At 39.4% G+C, this 24,837-nt stretch overlaps 1 protein-coding gene across 2 annotated transcripts in view; it reads left to right on the forward strand.

Moving 5' to 3' along the window:
- LOC135248793 (protein phosphatase 1A) overlaps positions 1 to 24,837 on the forward strand; it is a 62,716-nt gene that overhangs the window by 12,927 nt on the left and 24,952 nt on the right. The window contains exon 6 of one of the 2 annotated variants that reach the window (XM_064323738.1): positions 8,173 to 11,224. The exons of the other annotated variant lie outside the window; for it this stretch is intronic. Within the exon in view, the coding sequence (XP_064179808.1) occupies positions 8,173 to 8,208 (36 nt within the window). The 3' untranslated portion in view covers positions 8,209 to 11,224. Of the gene's footprint in view, positions 1 to 8,172; positions 11,225 to 24,837 lie in introns of those variants that run through there. 2 annotated transcript variants of the gene reach the window in all.

Raw genomic sequence — 24,837 nt, forward strand, 5'->3', positions numbered from 1 at the left:
ACGTTCTCCTGGCAGTGACTCAGCTTTGTTGTCCCCGTGACCATTAACTACAAAACTAATTATGCACTTTTATCGGTTGTGTGTTGCTTGGCTGTCCTTTCGATGACTAGGTAGGAAGGACAGCGCACCCTTTGTCTTGGCGCCCTTCAGTAATTGCATGCAAATCGAAGTTGTTATTTAGGGGGAGTGTGCTTGTTCAAGTTGAACAGAGGGGCACAATAACTGGCATGACTGTATATGCACATTTATTTGGGAGAAATTGTTAGCCCTGCACACATGAAAAATGGTGAATCAAAGATCTGAAATAAAGTGGATGGGTGGCCATCACAGGCTGCAGCTGGGGTGTAACCATAGGGAGCTGTTACGGGTACACCATGTGCACAAATTCACAGTACTCTGTCCACGTTTTCCTTTACCAAGAAACGGTCCCATATTCTTTCTGCTGGATTAATTCATATGGCGATGTTTCTAGAAAATGGAAAATATATATTCTAAGCAGCTCTTGGCTTGAATTGTAACTGGCACTGTGCAACGTAAAGAAACGGTCCTTTGCCTTAAATTGAAACAGGATTCTTGAGAAATTCATGAGATCAAGCTTGTTTACCTCTTACAAGGAGAAATAACGACCAGGGAACCTGCCTGTAACATGGCTTAGGACCAGAACCCTTTAGGCTAAATTTTAGCTCACTGACACACAATTAATTTTTCTTCTTTTTCTCTTCCAACACCAGGAAAACTGGGTGTATGGTATGAATGTATCTAATGTATGGTATGAAGTCTCTAAGTTGGTCATGGTGTTAGTAGTTGCCCAAGCCATATGCATGCTTTTTTATGTGTGTATGTTCAATGAGAAAAAAAAGGGAGCGTTGTAAGTTTGTGGTTAAATCTCTTCCTTAAGGCCTGAACTCCTGTTTATTGCTTTCTCCTCAGAGGGTGTAGTGCCTTTCAAATTATTCAGCCAGTTTAAGATTGCGAGGATAGCCTTGATTCATGCATATGCAAATGAGTAAAATAAGACGGCACACACATCCTTTCAAAATCCTTTATTCCAGTTTTGCTGCCACTCGACACCTTTGTGGAAGTCGTGACTTTGGATGGCAGCCAAAATGAATTAAAAGATTTCAAAGGGCTCTCGTGTTGATTAATTCTCCATCAGATTAGCACAATAACGAGGAAGAGTTTCCTGTTTTCTGATTGATATAGTTAAGTAGAGTTTGTATTTGTTGTTGCTACTCATCTCTGCAGTTGGCAAAACAAAGTCGATTATAATTGCATATAAAAATGACATTTTTTGTGTTGTTGTAATTCCAAAGTAAAGGGAATATATTCCTTGCTTATGCACTCATGCTCTATTTTGTGATATTTGTCTGTTTTTCGTTTAGGTTTGATGGTTTTTAGTTGCAAGAAGTTGATTTTAGTTCGCTGCTAAATGAGTCTCCATAGCCTTCCTCCTCAGTTTTTACTAATTGATTCCAAGAAGTGTGATGGAAAAGCAGTACAAGCAGACCTAAGCTGTTATATGAAAATATTCGGTGTACATTCAACTGAACATCTAAATATTTCCGCTATTATATATAATTGCAGCAATTTTTTAAAACAGGAGATTGGCCTTGTGTGTTGTAGCCAAAAGCATGCTTTTGGCCAAGGTTCTTTTGAAAGGTTCTGTCTTTCCATTAAGAATTATGCGACAACTAGTATCTTCTCTGTTGCATTTCACGTAAACACAGAATCCTGCTGAACCATTTAATATATCTTCTCAAAATGTAATTTCTGCTATGAAGCAGATATTTCCTGTGTTTTTAAGTGCATTAAAAAAAACTTAAATCTGGATTTATACAATAATTTTGTTATGATATAGAATAATCTGCATTTGCCCCTGGTTAAATTTGTCTGTGGACAATAGATTTGGGGATTTATATGCACTGACTGGCCATAGTGAACATTGAAACGACCCCCATTGTTTGAACAGAGGTCATTATGGGTACACATTATTTTAAAAGGGCAAGGAATTGACAGAACGGCACTGACACGTGAAGAAGTCATCAGGCTGAATTGCAATCCTTGATTTATTGGAAAATTACAAGAACCATTAAGTGTGCCTGTTTGGACACAGTTCAGGTATAGTGTAGCATCCACTAAAGAAAAAGAAAAAACCTAAAAAGATTCTAAACGCTCGTTTTATATAATGCATTGTGTAGACCTGCACAGCATATAACATGATTTGTTGGATCATCGCAATACTGAAGTGGTGTTGTAACCGGATCAGCTGACCTTTGACTCCTTAATAACCGCATTACTCACTACAGTAATACTCATGTGCATGTGCAGTGTATCGCTCGCTCATGCATGTCAAATTGTGAAGTGGATGTTGCCGCCATATGGTCCCTGACGCAGTGCCATGAGGCCTGGGACGTTCTGCCCCGCGGTGCAGGCTGGGAAGGGGAAGGCAGCGCCGGGCTCTTCAGAGCGCGCCATGCAGACAGCCTGGGAAGATGTTTCCAGGGGTTTCTGTGGGTACGCAGTCTGACACACACACACACACACACGCGCGCGTTCCGGGGGCCCGGGTGGGGGGTGGGGGAGAGAGTTAGAGCCGTAATGGCGAACGCGGAGCCCCGCCCGCTCCGGGCCGAGGCGTGAATGTCAGAGAGGCTGACGTTAAGAAATTAATTACGCCGGCGCTCCCACAGCTGGCCGACCGCGGGGACGATGATCGGCTGTGGGTGGGATTACTTTAAATGTCAGCATAATGTCATGCGCTGTGCGAGAAGGTCGAAAGTTCAAATGATGCGCGGTGCCAGGCGGCTGATGAATCAGGTATGATTTCCGCTGTTGCGCTCCGCTAACTGAGAGACACGGAAGTGTCGTCCGGAAGTGTACTTTTCAAAAGCCCGTGAATCGCGCTGTGAGACGCGAAACAAGCTGGGCCTGCTGGTTGAGGCTGAACAGAAAGCCATTTTTGTGAAAAAGCAGTGCTCAGTTTATATTGCCTGTATTGAAGAGATGCTATCAAATGTTCTGGTCACCTCAGATAGCCTAGGCTAGCATAACCTAGTCCGGGAGAGGGCTTTGTCTTTCAAGGTGTTTTAAAAACCTAGATTGCAATGCAAGGGTTTTCATTTTTTTTTTCCCATTTCTATCAAACTTGAACCTTGATAGAACAAATCTCAAAGGAAACTGAAATATATGGTACTGGCTGAGGGGTTTTTCTATCCTTTGATGAAGTATGTTGCTTGTGCTTCACTATAAAAGATTATATGTATAAAAAGCATAAGATTGAAGCCACTATTGAGTGCTGCTTAAAAGCTGAAAATAATCCAGAATGATCTCTGTATTTTGAGTGTCATACTGGAAATAAAATACTGTGAAATCCGTAAAGTTCAAGGTAGCAATGTGTTACTCAGCACTACACAGTATTTGGTAGTGCTGTCGTTGAACATCCTTAGTACTAGTTAAGTTATGATCTCTATGCGTGAATTAAAAGTCTATTAACTCCAGTGCTGCATTCATTACAGTTCAGTCATTGAAACTACTATTGTACAGATAGGAAATACAGCACTTTTTTTCAATATGTCTACTAAATTAGTACATCAATGTTCAGCCTTTTCTAAGGTAAAAACAATTGTTGTGCTGCTAGTTTTCATTTTGGGACAGCCTCTTATTTTGGATATAATAATGCTGCTTAACATCCCAGAGGATCCGACTCATGATGTAGGCTAAATTGTGCTCTAATCCCCACAGTAGAGTAGCGTTGGGTACACACCTAACACATGAATGTCAAATGTAGCCATGGGCTATGCTAGAGGGCGCCAGAGTGATTGCTTTACAGAATGTCGCTTATGCCCAATGTACCATTTTGCCCAGAGCTTTCAACTAGGAGTGATGCTCTTCTCCTGATCACATCTTATCGCTTTTATCTTGTTTTATCAATACGGTGGTGCCGCACCATCCATCTTATGTTTTCAGCCAAATATGTCTAAGTACTACCATCAACTGTGAGGAAATTTGAGAGCCATTTTTGAGAACACAGCTCAATGTGAATTTAGGTCAGATTTGCCTGAGGTTCCCTACACCCACCATACAGGCTAAATGAAGGCTTGTTCATCTTTACCACAGACTGGCCTGCTTTTGGACCACTCTTGTTAAAAGGGTTCAGTTTTCCTCCCATTGCATTCTGTGACCAACCCAGCAACACTATACCCAAATCTATAATAATATATAAAAATAATATATATTATTTTAAAATTGATAGCCTTTTTGTTTTGCCTCATGAATGGTCAGAATGAATTTGTTAAGGATATTACTGGTGCATGAATGTATCAACAGAACAAAAACTATACTATACCTGTAACTAGCAATCTTTAGACCATCCAAATCTTTAAGCAAGTATGCATTTTACTGGTTAAAACCCCCTAAAATTTGTCTTAGCTGTTGGGGAATTGGAGTTTCTGTATGTTTGAAAGAGAGGTGGCTAAGACCATTTGCATGTGCGGTTTAATTGGATTTTTCCCTTTCTGTCTTTATGTCAAATAGGGGAAAATGTTCTCAGCAAATTAGATAACTTTCCAGGTTTTTTTACAGGTTTTCCTCGTAATGGACATTTAAATTAATAATCTTTTTTGAGGCGCACAGAAGCAAACACTGTAAAGTGGTGTTTTAATTATGCCATGCATTTGTTCCGCTGGTTAATGTGTTGTGCATATTAGCTTCCGTAGTCTTCGCCGTGGTGCACATCACAGAAAGCTGGCTGCAAACAGCATTATTACTGATGCCTCAATTCTGAGTAGAAGCAACATCAGTGAGGGGATTCAGTCAGCCCATTATCCACATTAACATGTGGACATTTATGTTTTTTTTTTTTTTTTTTTTTTTTTTTTGTGAAGGCTACAGAAAATTCCCTGTTCCAGCTGAGGAGATGATGCCTTCTATGACATGCATGTCTTTCAGCAAAGCAAGAATTGCATGTAGTTTGGGTTACCAAAAAATAATTCACACATAGTTTACAATGTACCATGTGACACTGACAGTGTAGTTAAGGGCACCGTTATGTTTGCTGGGACAAGTGGTGAGAAATTTAAATATAGCTGGCTACAGTTATGAGGCCTAAAAAACTTGCCTGCTAAAACTGAAAATTACATCGGACATGATGATAACTTCGCTCACTAATGGTTTGAAACATTCAACTGCAGGCAATTATAAAGGAGACAAATTGTAAAGGAGATGAATGGTTTAAAGGCACTGTTTTATCCAGGTTGTTGTACATCAGTATATTTGATTAGGTCCACAAAAAAATAAGAGTGGATTTTAGCTATGCAAGATACATTGATTTGGGAAAAGAAAACATAAATATAACAAATATAAGAAATCACATACTAAATGTACCACGTGACCTTATTTTTTATATTGAAATCTGTATGTCATTTTGCATCTTGGTAATTGAGACAGATAATTTGTTATTAATAGCGAATATACAGAGCTGATTTGTGGTAATGTTTTCTGACGTACCAATTTCTCGTTTCCAATTTGCATAGTCACAAATAGTTAATGAGGTGTTTCATGTAAGCACTTGTCAGAAAGATAGCTGATAAATCATATGACCTGTGCCTTTAATTATTATCGTTATTGTTGATTCGGGGACACACACACTCAAAAGAAGTATCAAATATTTACAATCTTGTTTTTAATATGCCATCTGGGTTTTATAGTCATTTTTCAAAAATAAATCCAATAGAACACTATGCATATAACACTAACACATGCATATGCGTGCTTGGACCCCCAATGAATATGGTTTAATATGACTGGACATAGTTCCGATTGCTAAAATTCACCATTTTTGAACAACTCTTATCTTCCAGTTCATTCTGCTTTATTACTGTTCATGCATGGCCTTGTTGTGAGTCAGTGAAATGAAACGAAAGCAAAACCATGCAGAACTGCAACGCTGCTACACAAATAACACCACAAGCCTGTTTTGTCCGAAAGAATGAAACTTCATGTGGCCAGAGGAGCATATTGGGTAAAATCTCACCCGAGTCGGCTGGATCGCAGCGGAACACAACACACACGTCTTTTTGTCTTCCGCGCCGCGAGCGGTAGCAGCGCCGGCGGCGCGGCCGCCCTTTCCGCCTGCATTGTTGAGTCCATGTCATGCTCTGTTTCTCTCGGTGAAACCATTATGTCCGGCTAATGCGGCCACGCAGCGGTTAGCCGCGAACCACCCTGGGGCCCCGTATCTGATGTCAGTGGGCTCTCTCCCAATTTACTTACAGTTTCAGATGCATTAAATCATTTTTACCGGGGGTCCTGCAAGGCATGGCAAATCTGCCGGCTATCAAACACAGTGAGCGCTCCCGGTCCAGCGAAGCCAAAGCTGACTGCTTTTTCATGCAAAATGCGCCGCCGACAAGCCCAAGATGCTGTTTTTTTTTTACCAAGGTCAGCCCTAACTATTGCTTTCTCTCTGTGAAAATATCATGTTGTATGAAAATACGACCTTTTGAGGGACAAGCTTTTTTTTATTCCCTATTCTCCTTTTCCATCCCTCCCTCCCTCGCTCCCTCCCTCCCCCTCTCTTGTGGCCCGAGGTTAGTTTGTCACTGCTTTTCACACTCGTTCACAATGACACAATGATGGGATTGAGCCAACAGAACTGAGGCATAGCAGGCAGAGATGACATCCAGCTATGCTCTCTCCCCCCTCCCTCCCAGGGGAGCGTGACACATTTCTGCCTGTGCCCTGTGTGCGTTACACAATCCCCGGCACCGCAGCCCACCCGGCTCATTATCCTGCACCCCTGAGAAGCGTCTCGCAGCAAACGAAGGCGCCGAATCGGAGGGAAATGCTCATTAGTGTCAGCACCTTTCCTCATTAGCCCTTGTGCTGGCATCCTCTCCTCACAGGGTCCAGGTCAGTGTTATTCACTGATTTAAATATCTCAGGCTTCAGGGTTAAGCTTTCACTTAAGGGTCATGATAGCTGTTTATCCAGGTGTGAGCCTGGCCCGTTTATGTACGGGTGAATATTTCATGTTCTGTCTCTCTCTCTCTCTCTCTCCTTCTCTCTCCCTTTCTCTCCCTCCCTCCTTCTCTCTCACTCTCTCTCTTTCATGAAGGCTGTGGTTAGGCACCCAATACCCGTGCTGATTGGATGATTTACCCATCTGAAATTGCAATCATTTTTTTCCCCATTATCCACAGGCTTGCAGGGTCACACGGTACAGCAGAACGTATGGCAGGTGAAAACACATGCAAGTGTATACTTTTTTGGGTAGTAAGCGAGCTGTCAAAACAAAAATACTAAAAAAGATTAAATGAAAACAGCACTCTTAAATAAGGAGGATCTACTATGCCATTAATTGTTGACAGTCAGCAAGGGCATGGGGTGCCCAGCCTGTGGAAACTGGCAGCCTTTGTCACACATATACTCTGTGTGTATTTATTTATAATTCAGAAATGCCTCATTATTTAACAGTTAGCAACCTAAAGCAATTCATTTAAAAGCCCTCAACAGGTTAATGTGATTAGGTTAGTAACCCTGTGTCTTGCTGCTTGTAACTAACATTACATGTTTGTGCATGGTTTTTTTGGACTTAATTTCAGGGGCACTTAACCCGCCATGTGTAGCCTTGAGCAATTTATCCTTCTCTGGTTATATGAGGAAGTCAGTAGCTTCCTCGTTGTCGCTCAGTCTGCTCCTTTCAGTGAACGACTTTTCGTGTGCTCACGTAATGCAAATAACACTACTGTCCACTCATCCATCCATTATCTAACCCAGGAATAAGCGGTCAGGGTCACGGGGAGGGCTGGAGCCTGTCCCAGCATGCATTGGGTGAGTGGCAGGAATGCACCCTGGACAGGTCGCCTATCCACCGCAGGACACGCCTATATCCAACCCATTTGAATTTGGTGGCTGCTTGCATGAGACAAGGCCTGAGGCAGATGAGGTTTGCTGTTGGTGTTTGCTGCAGGACCACAGTGGGGTCTCCTCTGAGGTCCCAACGTAAGATTGAGTGTCCCACTGGTAACTCAAGTGTTGCTGGTCACTCTTTGTCTAGCGTCCATGGGTGTCTTCCTGCTGGCTTCATGCTGTGTGATGCAGTGGAATGGTTTGGCTCCCTCGGCATGCAGTCATCCTTCCGTGTCGTCACTGAAATGATGCTTTCTTCCCCAGGACCCTATCATCCTCTTCTTCCGTGGTTTCAACTAAATGGGAACAAATGGGATGACGTCCACAAATCCACAGCCGTTACTTTTCCTTTGTTTTTCGTTGTCAGTAATGTGGTGCTATGAGTGGTCCTATGTTGACGTAAGCACACAGTTAGGAGGAAACTCATTGACCCATAATGAACCCAATGGACCCTGCTGGTACGAAGAGTGCATAAGTGTGACCACAATGTGATCATCCACACAAGTAGGTACAGATTATTTTCCACTGAGTCATTGTTTGCATGCTTACTTTAGAGAGGCAACACAATTAACCAAAACACACCGAAAAACAAACCAGATACACTGGACCATTCACGTTGTTTTGATCTGATGTGAAGTACACAAAGCAGTGGAGCTGGTTGTAATCGTTCACTTAATGCAGAAGCCCACGCTGATGGACAGTGATTTGCTCGTTGCAAGAGGGAGCAGTTTAATTAGCTATGTTGTTAATACCACACATGGGAATTATGGCATTTAAGGAGACGAAAGGCTAAATGTATTGTATGGTAGACAATGAGGTAGATACTTGGAAATGGCCATCAGTCATTTGAGTTCTTCACACACACAAACACACACACACACACACACACACACACAGGCGCAGACACACACATATATCCATAGCCTAGCCTATTTTCCCAAGACATCTTATGAGGGTACAGATATTTTTGGATATACTATGGATGTACTCTAACAGATACAACATACATCATTTTAGAGTAAGGTAGCTTGTAATGTTTATGAACACAAGAAAGGCATTTATGATCCAAGACCAACATTCCCTGATAAGTACATAAAGTATCTTTTTCCTGACTGATCCTATCACCTCTCTGTTCCAATTCAGATTCCCCTCTCCCCAATTCAGACCATTAAGCACTTCTTCAGTAAATAAATATAACTGCCGCATCTCAGGTATAAATGCATCTCTAGAATGGGTTTGAGCAATACGCTACACAATGGTGGCAAATGATGATAGCCCCAATTAATACTGCTGGCATCTGTATGATTCTGGTGCTGTTAAATGCAGTCTTAAGCATTATTACTGCAGGTGTCAGGGGTCTGGCAATTTTGGGAACCAGCAGCATCAAAATCACAAAAGGCCAAGAAAATAGTGATTTTTTTTAGACATTCAGTTTTATTTAAGTAGTTAGTCAGCTTCGTTCTCAGCCTTACTAATTGTATTTTATTTATTTTGATTAATGGAAATATTCTATTAAATGAATAGTCTACTTAAATGTACAGGTCAATTTCTGGGTTTTTAGAAAAAAAAAAATTATTTCAGTATTGGCATGTGTTAAAAATTGACCCAGGCAGTTTCTGTTTGCAATGATGGATATTTTAGTTACTTAGAATGTGCCAGATTTAAAATGGCTGGTATAGGGACATTCAGGAGTTTGTGGTTTAAATAATGAAAATACACTTCACATATCTCCATAGCAGCTTGTAAAGCAAAATTAGGGCTCCAGAGGTTGCACATGTGCTTATTACCTGACTATTCTTCAAAAATTACATTTAATATAATTTTCATTCAAAACTATCCCCCTATAACAGCCATTGCTCCAATCAGCTGTAACTATGGAAACTATGGAAACACACTTGCTAGGGCTGGGCTGATATTAAGCGAAATTAAAAACGCTGCATTGTGTTCGTATGGAAAATAGGGCAAAATAACATTAACACAATGGAACGTGACATGATTCATAATTTGTGTAATATTTGAATTTTGCTGCGTATTGCTGTTCTCATTATGTGGTGAAGTACCTATAGAGGGCACCCTGGAGGGCACCACTTTTCCGTTTTTGTACCACAGGTACTCTACTCTGGCCCCTCACTTCCCACCGGTCTGCCTGCCCACAGTTGTCCATGCTGTTACTGCGGTTTTGGCATTTAAAGCAGGGAATTTCCATTCTACTCCATTTGAATTAGATACACTGTAAACATATTCTCAACCATTTTCCTCATGTTGGCAGCTGTAAATAAATTGTGTACCTAATCCCAAAGTTAGGACTTCAGAACTGCCCACAGACTAATTTTTCTCTAACCCAACTTCCAATGGTCCATGATCCAGCATATATCCATAGCTGTATCCATATACATACAAAACAATTAGTGTATTTTGTGCAAAAAGGAAATAAAAAATTTAAAAAACTTGAAAGTAACTGTAGGTTCCAGACTATAGGGTACAGAGGAGCCAGGCGGCCCTCTGCTCAGTTTGACAATGAGCCGTTGTAGGACAGGTATAGTATACTGCACCACTTGGGTTGTGCCTTTTCAGGATGAAGGAAAAAGTATGTGACATTTAAAAATGGCTAAATAAATGAAAGCTATTATGAATTTTGGTAGAGGTGGGGAACAGACTGAAGAATACCTACAGAGCTTAACTTTCATCCAGCGGAGAGCAAAACGAACTGGCGGGACAGCTTCAGTACAACAACCTTTCTTCTAAAAAGGATTCCAAATGAATTCATGGTGCTAATGAGAGATGTGCATTACTGTTGTGACATTAAAACATCCCTCTCAGCAATCTCAGACTACAAATAGGGACTCAAACTACACCTTACTGTCGTATGACATTACCACAGTCCACGGGGAGCACCTAAAGGTCTAACAGGTTCCTGTATTAAAATGTACTGTATCTAAGTGTTCTCTTGGGACATATTCGGGGCATGTATTTACATTGCATCGAATACTATGGGGGTAAAATCCAGTGTTCACAAAGTGCCCCAGGCCAGCCCTTTTCTCAGTCCCTGTACTGTTTTGCATATTTGTGAAATCTAAGTTAGGCATTTGATTACTGCTCAGAACAGTACTTTAATGTAATCTTTAATAAAAGTGCTGTTGCTCTAAGAATTAATTTTAATGTAGTGTATTAGCTGAGGGAATTTTTGTCAAAGATGTCCAGCGATGTCCTCAGAAAAGCATCTTTTAAGAACCATAAACAAAAGATTCATTTTCTGTGTGATGTTGCAGTCTTCTCAACACATGCGGTCACTATTCAAATAAAATCCAAATGAAAAGATGTGCTACTTTTCTTAATTGCTTTCTGTTACACATTCTCTGTCTCCTGCAGTCTCTCTCAAATGGCACATATTTTATTATCAGTGGATAAGTTAGTGAACTTTGAACACATTTGTATGCACTGTCTGCTTTTCAGGCAAATACTACAGATACAGTATTTACCTGCTCTGCTGACACCCAAAGATGTCAAGTTTCCACTCAGTTAAAGCACCACACTGTGATTAGCCTCACAGCCTCAAATCTGGACCATGTCAGTGCTGACTGCGGCCAGTAGCTCCATAGGGTCACACAAAACTGGTGATTACCTCGCCCTGAATACGGGAGGGTTCCGTCGTTTCGGGCTCCGCATTGATAGCTAAATATCTAAGCTGACTGGGTGCCTGTGACTGCATGCGAAAGCTGCAGATGGAAGGTCTTCCTCTGACTCCACTCTGTGTGAGCTTAGCTGTAGTCTGCAGTGTGAAAATAAGCAGTCGGTGACATCATGTGATTTTGGAGGATAACCGTGGACAGTTATCTCCCAAATCGGCAGTGTGGTTCACAGCATGAACGTGGCTGTGGTTGCAGACAACTGGCCATTCCGAATTCTAGGGGGAATTGGAGATGCTCAGCCCTGGGTTGAATGGCAAATTAAAAAAGATGTCAATTTTCCTTTTTGACCTAACCTGGGCCGGTTTAAATCCACTCAACCCCAGGTGGGGCAACATAGGTCAGGAGGTAAGAGCGGTTGTCTGGCAGTCGGAGGGTTGCCGGTTCGATCCTCGACCTGGGCGTGTTGAACTGTCCCTGAGCAAAACACCTAACCCCTAACTGCTCTGGTGAATGAGAGGCATCAATTGTAAAGCGCTTTGGATAAAAGTGCTATATAAATGCAGTCCATTTCCATTTACAAATCCAACAGCCTCACCAATGTGGACTTCATCGGTGAATGACAGCCAAGCACAAAACCACAATGTATTGGTATAGTACCCAGTCAACATAGCTTATTTTGGTTCAACTGTTTACTACTTTTATTCAACTTGAGGCCAAGTTGTCTGTCAGTTCTTACTTAATTATTTAACTTGGAATTGTGCACACTGCCAATCATATGAAAAAAGGAGCTTCCTGACAAAACTGAATTGATTAAGTATGGGTCACAAAACAGCCCAACTTACCTGGAGTCAGGCTAGACCACATCAGTTTGAGATTTGCGCTGACTGAGAGTGATGATGATAATCACCCATAGAACTTATGTAACCTGTTATTGCAGAAATGCTTGTTTGGGGACACATCCCACTTTTTATCTGTTAAGCTGTGTGTGTGTTTGCGTGCGTGCGTGCGTGCGTGCGTGTGTGTGTGTGTGTTTGTGTGTTTGTGTATGTATGTGAAGGGGTGGGGGGTGGTCAGACTTTTCAGAAACTGCTTGACGTATTCATATAAAATGCAAATATCATAATTTAACTGAAAAGTGTTTGTCATAATTCAGCCAAACATTTTTGGTGAAGATGTGTAAATACCATAATGTATAGACTGAAGAAACTGCTGAAAAGCCCCAGCTCCCAAATTTGAGGAAGGCTACTTGGTCTACTGATTGTGCATTTTCTCAACTTTGACATAACCAGTTACAGAACAAACCCAGGCCTAGGAGACAAATAAAGAACACCTTCCAGCACCAGGATGTGGGTTAAAAAGCCATAGGAACTGAGAACAAAGGCCTGTTCAATGGGACATTCAGTGACTCAACAGGAACATTTCCGTTTTAAATTTGAAGCGAGGAGTGGGTCACTTGTTAAAGACAGGAAAACACTTGTCTGTATATGTACTCAGAATGTGTTATTCTTCGTCTTCACTGAAATTCTCAACTGGCAAAGGAAATAAAATTAATGCAGTCGTAACATTGGTAAGATTGTTGATCAATGATTCCATCACTTCAGAATCCAAAACTGCTCTGATGAAATGTGAACAATGCAACAATTTCAGACTGAGGAACTTTGACAGAACAACCAATGAGACAAATGTGAATTTACTTCTCCACTAACCTGAATAAATACACAGCATGCATGTTTTCATGTGAAATATGGTTAAGAAGGATTTGTGTCAACGTGTTACCATGGAAATAATTGTGAAAGATTTCTGGGCTGGAGCTCTTTGATATTGATATGTTGCATGCTTTCCACTTTATAATCAAATGCCTTTTTGTCATTCAAAATAGAGCATTTATAATAGAAAAGTGTGAATTATAATTAAGAAGTGCACATGACCTTTAAGTGACTCTCATGTAAAACTGATATTTTCCATTGACTTAGAAGATTCTCCTTATTACTTCACAATTCATATTTTGTAATATAGTATGTCGTATTATATAAATAGCTTCTCTGTTTTCAAAAGGATTTTCCACCAAACATGGCTTTTTGCTGAAAGCCCTTGATGCCTTATTCTAAACTTGAATTTAGGGTTGCCTTTTATTTTGAATGCCACATCTTTCTTTCTTAGTGAAATTCATTCCAAACACAGATGAGACCCTCTTTTGTTGGACACTGCTATTGCACTCTGAAAGAAGAACTGTAGCCTAATCTTTATTCATATAATATATATCATATTGATATTCACAACAGCAGCACCTCACAGTATCCAGTATTTTTTTTAAGTCAAGTATACTTTTTAGATGCATATTTTGGCTTCAGAGAAACTGTAAATTTCCTTTAATAATCATTTCAAAGCAAGAAAAATAAATGTAATGCCTGCTTTTTTTGTTAGATATTAACCTGTCAATGACTGATTCATGAGTGCACTAAAAATTTTGTGTAATACTTAAGATGAGTCTATTGTTGGTACTCTAATTGTATTGTTGAATTTTACATGTAAACTTTTTTTTGGTTTTGTAAGGACTTTAACAAAGGGGATTTTAATCTCAACTACTTTATTTTATTTTTTACAATCTGCCATGTATACTGTGTTCAATGCAGGTCTGATATACCTGACACTACTGTACATTTTAGACAACAGCATTATCCTTCAGAGTTTGTAGAGGCTGTTATTATGGTAACTAAGGTCCTATTTCTGTTATCCACCAAATATCAGATATTTGCATTAGTTACCACCCATGTACAATATCTACAGTAACCTTTACAAAGTGGGAAAAGAGATTGTAGCTTATTTGCCCAAAAAAACTTTTATTCAAAATAAACAACACAATATCTTTTAGAGGTTGGTTTATTGACAGAAACAGTCCCTCTCGAACAAACGACAGGTTTTAAAATCCATTCTATTTTTGTTTCCATGAAGACTAGCAATATAGAATATCGGATACTGAAGAAAAAATATAAGTTGACCCAACAAAGAAATTAATAACAGACTGCTGCTTTAAGTGTCATAAAGAGCCTTCGCGTCCTTGTGGGCCTTTGATTCGATTTCAAATTCATTTTACGTACAACCTTAACCTTAAATAGAATCATGTTGGGATCCTTATTATCAAGGCACCCAGTTAATGTAACTGTGTGCAACATCTATGTGCAAGATAGCTGGCTGGCTAAATGTAGTAACAGAACAAGGCTATGCCTGCAGTCTGTATTCGATCATTTTAGATAAATACAAATATCTATAGCTCACTAATATAGAGATTCTTACTGTAGTCAGTACTAACAGTAACAGGTAATAGATATTAATCAAATAGACAGTTTGTTGTCCTCTAGCAAGAAAAATTATGTTTTGCCTAAATGGACAAAAAATGTCAGCATGCTACTATAATGCATTATCGTGAGCCCATGATAAAACTTGTTTTTGCACAAGTGGATATCATTCACAAGGATCTTCATCCTGCCTGTGTTGTATGTTTACAAATAAACTTACTGTACTATGGGAGGGTTGTAGAAGTAGATTTTATACAATATTTTTCTTCTGAAGTGTATGCTTTTGCACCTAAGGCATGCTTTGCATAGGACAGGTTACTATGTTTTGCATTGTGCCTAAATAACTATTCATCGCTTGCAACAGAATTCAGAGAGCTTTCCCTGTGTAATGACTTTCATGGCAACTTACAGATTCTTTATCATTCACATTCCACCAGGTTGATCTTCTGGAATTAATAATGGCAGGATGCCATTGAGAAAAATTAAGTGAATCAAAAATGCCTTCACAGCCTGCTTTTGCTGCATGCATTATATCACCCCGTAGCTGTGTTATTCATGTGCTCTGGCTATTATACCTATTTTTGGTAAAGATTTTCAGAAGGGACACTCTAATACTAGGTCAATGCACCTGTGCATACATTAGGACAGGCATGACTTATCAGGCTATACTATTCATACTAAGCAAAATCTAATGTTCACCAAATAATAAAAAAGTAATACAAATAATTAATAAAAAAGTAATACAAATAACAACAGCAGCATGTAGAAACATGGATATTAAACACTCCATGAACTGTCCTATTTGTAAATAGGAAACCCCCCAATAGCTTAATTATATAGCTTAAACACCATTTACCTAAACAAATGTGGTAGTCAGTCTGGCCGAAGTCTTGCATGTCTGTTGATTTGAATAACTGCTTAACTATTTAAAAAAACAGGTGAAAATTTCTATTCTTGTAGAACTTTCTTTTATGTGCGGACTCTATATTCAAGTGCGTGTTTTTAAAAAACGTTTATGAGGGTAGCTTTCTGAAGTCATCTTTAACGGAGGTTTTTCTATCTGTAAATTTTTACAAATTTAAAGGACATTGAACATAATGTTTCCTGGAACCATTACTGGAAAATACAACTTAAGAAAGGTTGATGGTATGCCTAGTACACATTCTCTTTCTTGACAAGTTTTCTGGGGGGGGGGAAGTTCCTCTAAAAGTTTTCATTCATGTTCTTCAGAGCGTGGCAAGCCTCAAGTTGTCCCTCATTGTCTGTTTCAAGAAACCTCGGAGGAAATGGTTACTTGGGTGGTCTAACCCGCCTCTGTTGCCAACAATACAAGGTCCCTTAATTATGAGTTATATAGACATTTCTCTACTCGATAGTGCTTGATTTACGACTCTCAGTTCAACCGCTTGCAATTAACGTTAAAACGGACAAAAAAGGTTGCTTCGATGGAAGCAAGCACGTTTCCTTTCCCATATTTTATGCGATACTGTATAATGAATACTATAAGGCGACTGAGGTAAGTAAATCATTAATATTCTTTAACATTTTCAGTAAAAACAATTTTAAATTAAGTTTTTGAAAATGTCATAGTAATTTTCTACTTTGAGAAAGCTATTCTGTTTCACTATTGGAGACTTAGATATATTTTATTGGATTCAGCACTTAAGAAACGTGTTGATTAATTCAAAAACTCCCCAAAACCGCAGCATTAGTGCGCTTAGCCCGATAAAAAAGCGATCCCTTCTAGGGTTACGATTTAAAACTAGGATTAGGCGACTTTCGCGTAGCAAACAGAATTGTTAAAGAAGAAATCAGTGTCGTTTAAATGTTGCCTATTTGTCTACAAAAAGTTCGTAGCAAATCTGTCGCAAACAACTTTCAGATGCCATTATGGCACATGCGCATGGACTAATTGCTGATTCTGTTGCATAATGGCGACGAAATATATTTGGAATGACGGCGTATATCCTCTTATTTGAAAACCATTTTTAAAATAAGCGATTAATTAAAAAACGAACATGCAAACAGTCGTCGGTATAATAATAGCAGCCTAATTAGCTGCAAAATACTCACTGCGTAACACATTGTAATAGCTTAATCGAATCCTAAATTTGTTTTGTCGGTGTACAGTTTATATTGAAAACTACACGATCATTTTACTATCCTGTTAGCTGATTAAAACCGTAGTAATGCTCATCCGACAGCCACGCAAATTGCAATGGAATAAACCCTCTGAATTTGGCAAATCTATCGACTAGGCTACATATCTGTGATAGTTAAAACAATGAAGCCTACTATTAAAAAAAGATATTTCTTTGTATTGCTCTGGCTAAAATGTAATTATGCAGCCAAGCGAAAACCTATTTATGGCTAGGCCTACTCCTCGCCCGTAAGTCATAATCTATTTTATAAAGCAATACGTAGGTATAATGATTTACCGGAGTATTTAAAGTTCCTCTGAATGAGACGTAGGCTACACGGGATTTCCAGAACAGACATAAAATTCTGGCACACTTTGTGGACTATTTATCCCGGATTCTGTGAGTCCATTTGGACAATCGAAATGTAGGCTAGCCATATATATTTTAATTATGCGCTATAGTGAATTTGTAGGTTACGCACAGACAACACCCCACTGATTTTGTATGTTTAAAGAAACGTTACTAGCAGGCTATATATTTATGGTAGGCTACAACATGAGAATATTTCACAAGTAGCCTACACCTATGCCAATCCAGGCTTTATGAACGCACATATGACAGGACAATAAATTGTCCACAGTGGGTCTGGCGTTAATGCAACTGCGTAGGCTACAGAAATAGGCTACAAATTATTGTCCACAGTAGTGCAGGCCTTTCGGCCTTCTCGCTAACTCACAGGTGTTGAGGTAATTGTGGCAAAGTCTGACCTGGGCACAGATACGGAAATAGCTTTCAGGTTTGATTTTTCCAAACGCCTGGCCACAAAAACAGTCCGTTAACCGGGGGGTTTCCATCTTTGGTTTCAGCATGTTTTCATAACGTCACCCAGACCCATTGAAAGATAATAGCATTGAGTGACTTGGTTTCATTGGACACCTTCGATGGACTTGAACTGCACGTTACCCTACCTTAAGCATTCTAGGGATCCCTGCGGTAAGGCATGAGCGACTGCTGTAGGCCTGTGACCCAGCAAATCCTGTCAGGGTTGAAGTCAGCCACGACTTCTCTGTGTGTTTACCAGTGGTGAAAAAGACAGCATATTAATGCTAATTATTTTTATGCAAATTGGCAATTAAATTTTTCTGTAGGCCTAGCAAAAAAAAATGAGGCAAAGTAAATATGCAGTGCAGACCGAAAACAACCACTTGTCTCTCACGGAGAATTTCTTGGAAACTGTGCTTATTAAAACACCGCTTTGTTCACGACACTTAAATCTGGGCTATCCAGTTGTTTTCACAGGCTACCTGCCTCATGTCACGTTCTGTTTGCACAAAAAAGCTCGTCAGAATAGGTTACGTCGCGTAGCCTAGCCTACGTCGCACACGCTTATGAGCAAAATAGCCTGGCCGTGCTGTCTGAAAGAGACGGGTTAATTATTTTATGTTAGCTTTAATGTTAGTTTTGGAACGTTTTGCACTTAAACTTTAAATAACCGAAAATGTTTAAGACATAAAAGTTCACGACTTCAAAGTTCATAACATCACACCACCGGATGGATTGAACGCTTTGCATCGCCCAACCTTGATACTTTGTTGCTTCCCTAAAGCAACGCTAATAATATAATTACCATTCCCGGAGCAGGTGCTTAATAACTTTGGCTTTGATGACGGCACAATAACAGTTGAAATGTGTTCTTTTTTATTATTGTTTTATTTTATTTATTTATTTATTTATTTATTTATTTATTTATTTGTTTGTTTGTTTGTTTGTTTGTTTGTTTGTTTTTGTTGTAAATACCAGTTGATACGTTCACTATTGAACTGGAAAATATACAACTACTCGTTGATCAAAAAACGTGAACTCTAGTTCGCACCAGAAGAGGAAGGTCGATGTGCCTGGTATGAACAGTTTTATTCAAACTTGTATTTCAACATGACCCCGCCCTGAATTTTGTATTTTCAAAAAGGCAAGCAACGCGTTGCGCGTGGCATGGCAGGATAAACTATAGAAAATGTTCAATAAGTAAGTATGAAGTAAGGTAAGGATAGTAAGAAAGCAATATTAGTCTAATAGGCATTTGAGCACTAAAAGAGATTTTCTGTTAAGGTCGTGCACTGTTGTATGGTGTCTGGTGACCTTGTCAAATGCAATCACTGCATTCATATACAACACTTTAGTTTTCCTCTGGGCTCGAGACATAATCTCTTTAATTGGTCTCGGCTTGGAGTCTTGATTTTGAAAGAGATTTTGAAAACATCTGGAGACAGCAATTACACTCATTGCTTGCTTAAAGCACGTGAAATAGGCCCTGAACAATGAGGTGGAAACTCATTACAACTTGCAACATTACAAAGCTGTCAACACAAAGCCTTTTGTGACTTGTATATGAGCAAGGCATTGATTGAAACTGTTTAAACATATAGGTTTTCCTCCATTAAACCATTGTTGCTTGTGAAGAGGTAAGCCACTCAAGGGAAGTTTTCATTTATTTTATATATGGTTCAGCAGAGCAGCGCTGTAGAAAAATATGTTAATCATGCAAGGAAAAATGGCAACTTTATGTTCAGCTTAAAGACCTGTGTGACTTGAAATGCTGGCCTTGAGTGTGTTATAGCAGGATCCACATATTTGCCGCAGTCTTGCAATATTTCTCAATTATATCTTCCATCTTGATTTTATAATGTTAAAATTCCTGGTCAATTTACTAATCAGGTGATGCTGTGCTGAATGCTCACAATGTGAAATTTATTTAGGGGTAATAACATTTTAATTCAAAAGAACTAGATAAAGTGCAGAACTGTCAGCAATTTAATTATTTTTATTTTTATGCTCCTTCAAAAAAATTCAGTATTTTCTGCCATATGAATTACAGACTTGAAAATGGAGGTTACAATATTGCAGTGTTTGGGTTTTGAAGCATAGTTTGATAAGACTACTGGACAAAATTGATGATGTGTTTCCAGGTGCATATACAGGTACCATATCTCATCTAATCTTGTGGTAGGAAGGTGTGGAAAAATGTTTGCATTTCAGAGTACAGGGTCAGCAACGTAAAATGACAGAATTCAGAATAATGATTTCCCATGTAACTAACTCTTAAAGCCTTGCATACAGCTGTGTTTTCAAAATCCAATCCAAGCAATTAACTTGATCAATAGCTTGCACAGGAAACGTACAGTTAAATGCAAAACGTACAGTTAAATGCAAAATGCAAAACGTACAGTTAAATGCAAAAGTACTGGGACAGTGAAACAATTTTTGTTGTTTTGGTTCTGCGCTCCAGCACATTGGATTTGAAATAAAAATAAATCTGAGGCAGACCCTCAGCTTTTCATTTGAGGGTACTTACGTCCATATTGGGTGTTCCATGTAGGAATTACTGCCGTTTTTATACACAGATTATATTGTTCAGAAGCAAGAACACATTGGTGAGCTCAGCAATAGTAAACGACCTGACACCATGAAGGACCGCTATAGTGGATGACCAAAGAATACTTTCAGTTTTAAAGAAAAACACGTTTTCAACTGTCAGAGCAAGAACACTCTTCAGGATGTAGGACTAGACGTGGCAAAGACTACCATAAAGAAACTACTCCAGCATAACCGTAGTGAGTTCGCCACATGATGCCAACCACTGGTAAAGGCCAGGTTAGAGATTCCTAGAAAGTATATTGAAAAAACTAGAGTTTTGGAACAAAGTCTTATGGACAGATGAGACTAATATTAATTTCTACCAAAGTGATGGAATGGGGAATGTGTGAAGAAAGGAACTGCTCATGATCCAAAGCACTCTGCCTCATCTCTGCAACATAGTAGAGGTACAATTATGGCTTGGGCATGTATGGCTGCCACTGGAACTGGCTCAGTTGTTTTTATTGATGATGTGACTGCTGATTGCAGCTGGAAGATGAGTCGTTAAGCGTAGAGAAACATCTGCTCAGATGCAAACAAATGCCTCAAAACTCATTGGATAGTGCTTGACCTTGTAGCACCTTGTCCTTGAACGTACTGCTAAAGCAATCAAAGAGTTTTTCCAGGCAAAAAAGTGAAATGTTCTTGACTGGCCAAGTCAATCACCTGTCCTGAATCCAATTGAACATGCGTTTGACTTGCTGAAGACAGGACTGAAGGCTAAATGCCGCAGAATCAAACAGGGACTGGAGGTGGCTGCAGTACAGGCCTAGCAGAGGATCACCAGGGAAGATCCCCAGCGTCTGGTGATGTCTATTGGTCACAGACTTGAGACAGTCATTGAATGGAGAGGATTTCCAACCAAATACTAAATACAATGACTATATGAGATTATGCTAATTTGTCCAATTGCTTTTGCTCCCCTAAAATGGGGGGGGGGGAGACACGGCAATGTATAGAAAGGGTTGTAATTCCTACATGGATCGCCCAATATGAAAATACCCTCAAATTAAAACAGACAGTCTGCACTAACCTCATATTCATTGTTTTATTTCAAATCCATTGTGCTGGAGTACAGAGGCAAACCAAAAAAATTGTGTTACTGTCCCAATACCTTTTTATGGTTAATTTATGGTTTAAGCATGTAACAAATAAATGTACGTGTGATGTTATTACATTGATGCAGATTTTTCATGTTTCCATAGAAATGGCCTGTTTTTTGATGAACAGATCAGAGGGTCACATCTTTCTGTCGACCAATCACATTTTACCATTGGCAAATGGCACTTTTCATATAACAGAAGAAATAAGATTTATTTGGGATTTCTCTACATTCTTGTTATAGCTATGATATACTCCCTGCCAAATCACTCTGAAGGAGACTGGAGAGGGGACCAAAGAGAAATGGAATGCATTTAGAGTTGAGGTGAATAAAACAGGAAACTGGAGGATGTAAGACAAAATCACCTCTGGGTCTGAATGTGTCTATTGAGATTGTAGCCTAGCACTGACTACACCCCGGCTAATGATTTGTTTATGCTGAATATTATGAGGAATGCTTCTGAATACCACAGATCTCCCCCATCTGAATTGCTGAGAGCTGAATGTCTGTCACTGTTCATTTTTGACCTCTCAAACAAACCAATTCTCCGCCCCTCTTCTAAACACACACACATGCTCGCGAGCACACAAACCACCCCAAAAGTTTCATTTAACGTCCTATCTTGTCATCTACGGTGCGTGTGCATATTTTCTCTCTCTTTTTTTTTTCGTTGAACACTCAAAAAAACAGGCAGAGGGGTTTTTTTTTTTTTTGAGTACGTTCAATATTTGCCCCTCTTCGCAGCGGGAACGCTTTCTGATTGCCAGGTGACAAAAGTATAGCCTTAACAAGCCCAAATTTAAAAAGAACATAATTTTCATTATGCAGTCAATCACAATTACAAGCAAATGTTTTCTCTGCCGGGCCTGCCCCCCTTTTCAGCGCTTTGTCCCCCGCTCCTTTGTGGGCCGGGAGAAAGGCGCAGCGGTCAATAGGCTGCCGAGTGGTGTGTACAGCCCAGGCCTCCGTCCTTAGGTCCCGCGCATAATGTGCTTTGTCAGGAGGGCGGCCATACATCCTGAGCAGATTTGTTGAATTAAAGAAGCACAGCGGGAGATTGGAAACTTGTTGCTAGGTGACTGACAACCTCTGCCTGTCAGTTTTCTGTGCCTAAGGTTAGTACTTCTTTCTGCGTGCCTTTTCCCTCCTCCTCCTCCTCCTCCTCCTCCTCCTCTTCTCCCCCCCCCACCCCACATCTTGTCTTCCCTTCCTCTCTCTTCATTATGAGATTTCTAGTGGGTGATCACGAGAGTGGGAATACCCTCTGCCTCTGCTAAACGTCAAAACTGAACACAGCCAGAATCGGCCTAAGCACAACGCTTGGTTTTTAAAAAGAAATATTAGTCTGTGTCACAATGTGTTTGTTCTTTTTCCTGGATGGTTATCCATAGTTCACTTGGAAATCTTGGGAGATCCAGCCACACTATGTAGAGAGATTTTTAATGTGTTTGGATGCCATTTCCCATTGGTCGGGAAGGTTCGTAATTCCAGCATTATGACGATGCAGACGTTGCTCAGGCTCAGCTCAGAGCACATGGCGTCACTGTACACTTAACAACCATGTTTGTGTTTCCAGTCTGATTTTCTGTGGGCACACAGGCCTTTGTGCTTATATTCAATATCACGGCCAAGGCCGATCCCATTAGACATCCGATGCTTTCACATAAGGAATCACGCAGTCTTTAGTGATAAGATATGAAGTTAAGTGTATTGAAAGCATGGACCACCGCATGCTTTTTGTAAGAACTCGGTGAATGATAATGGTGCTGTTGCTAGATTTATTATATTGAGCAGGTTTGGGAATTAATGTGGTCACTGTATTATAACATTGAAATGTGTGTGGCATAAGTATGCCTAATCTGAACGGCTAAACTGTCACATTTTTCTTTTTTTTTTAACTGTCACACATCTCTTCCTCTTTATACTATATTCTACTCCATTCATGGTAACTTCTCTTTGCCAATATCATCAGCCTTTATTTGTAAGTATTTCATGAAAGTGCTAATCTTGACCTACATTGTGGAGTGTGTGTGTGTGCGTGTGTGTCTGTATATACACACACACATGCTTTTGGGGTAGGTTTTCAATTTGTGCTCACATACAATTTTGAATTTAAAAATAGCCATTTTCATAGCATTTGCGTATAATAAATTATATGACACCGCGAATAATATTTTAATGGTATGATGATGATTTTTGTAAATGATATTGTGAAAGCTCTCTGAACTTGAAATGGCTACTGTTTCATAATTGAAATTTTCATTAAAGATATATTTTAGAAATATTGTAAAAGGTGTATTACCAAGCACATTTTTTCAATCAAAAGAGTTACCATGTTTGTGCTGTGCTGTGATTTCATTATTAGGTCCTAGCAGCTCTGATCTAAGCTTTTCTGTTATGGTTTCAAAATAATTTGTCCAGTTGTTCTAAGGAACTGAAACCAAGATATACATTGCAAATGTATAAAATATTTAGAATCCATTCAGAATGAATGTAAAAGCTGGCTAAGTAAATGGGTGATTTTCCTGCTCGATGTCACCCCCCCACCATGTTTTATTGGGTGGTACATAATGAAATTATAATATTGTTCATTTAGTGGAGAGCTCTGAATAATATGTAAAATAGTTGTGCATCATTTAAAATGTTCTGGTTTCTATTTAAATCTCATTTGCTGCATTGTTTACAAGGGGAATGCATTCCATAAGCATTGGGTACCTGGATTTTAGTAATGCAGCAGAATACAGTAATTTGTTTCTGAATAGAGTAATTCAGAAATTTCAAAGGAAACCCCTCCCAACACTGCTAATGTAATGACTTGGAGCACGTCATAATATACACTCTCTTTAGTAAAATTGATGTGGTGTTTAGCTCTTGTTGTCGAGTTTTCTATATGCAGATGTGCTCTAGCATTCTCTTGTTATCGGCACTTAATTTATATTTTACTTTGATGAACTGTAGAAATAATATTCTTATTCAAAACAGTACAATGGTATAATCATATTCATATATTTCACAGTTCAGACTTCATTTCAGTATGCAATTTTAAAAACATACTATACTTAGAAGCTGCATTTTGATTGCATTCCACTTTTCTAAGTCCAAGTTACAGAAAGTAGCTGTGACTGCATTCATTAGTTTACATCACTGAGATTTCTATTTAAATTTTTATTTTTTGCCTAAATCTAAAAGCTGTGCAGGATCTGAGCTTAGGTCTGTTAAAGCAAGCAGGGAATCAAACCCCACTTTCCTCTCCAGTGGATAGTAGCTACCTGCCAAGAAGTGTGTACTTCACAGAGACAGGTGCAGTGTAAGCAGAATGCTGTGGCTGGCCACAGAGCTCAGACTGGGAG

Source organism: Anguilla rostrata, chromosome 1, assembly GCF_018555375.3.
Source record: "Anguilla rostrata isolate EN2019 chromosome 1, ASM1855537v3, whole genome shotgun sequence".
In the NCBI taxonomy this organism is placed as follows: Eukaryota; Metazoa; Chordata; class Actinopteri; order Anguilliformes; family Anguillidae; genus Anguilla; species Anguilla rostrata.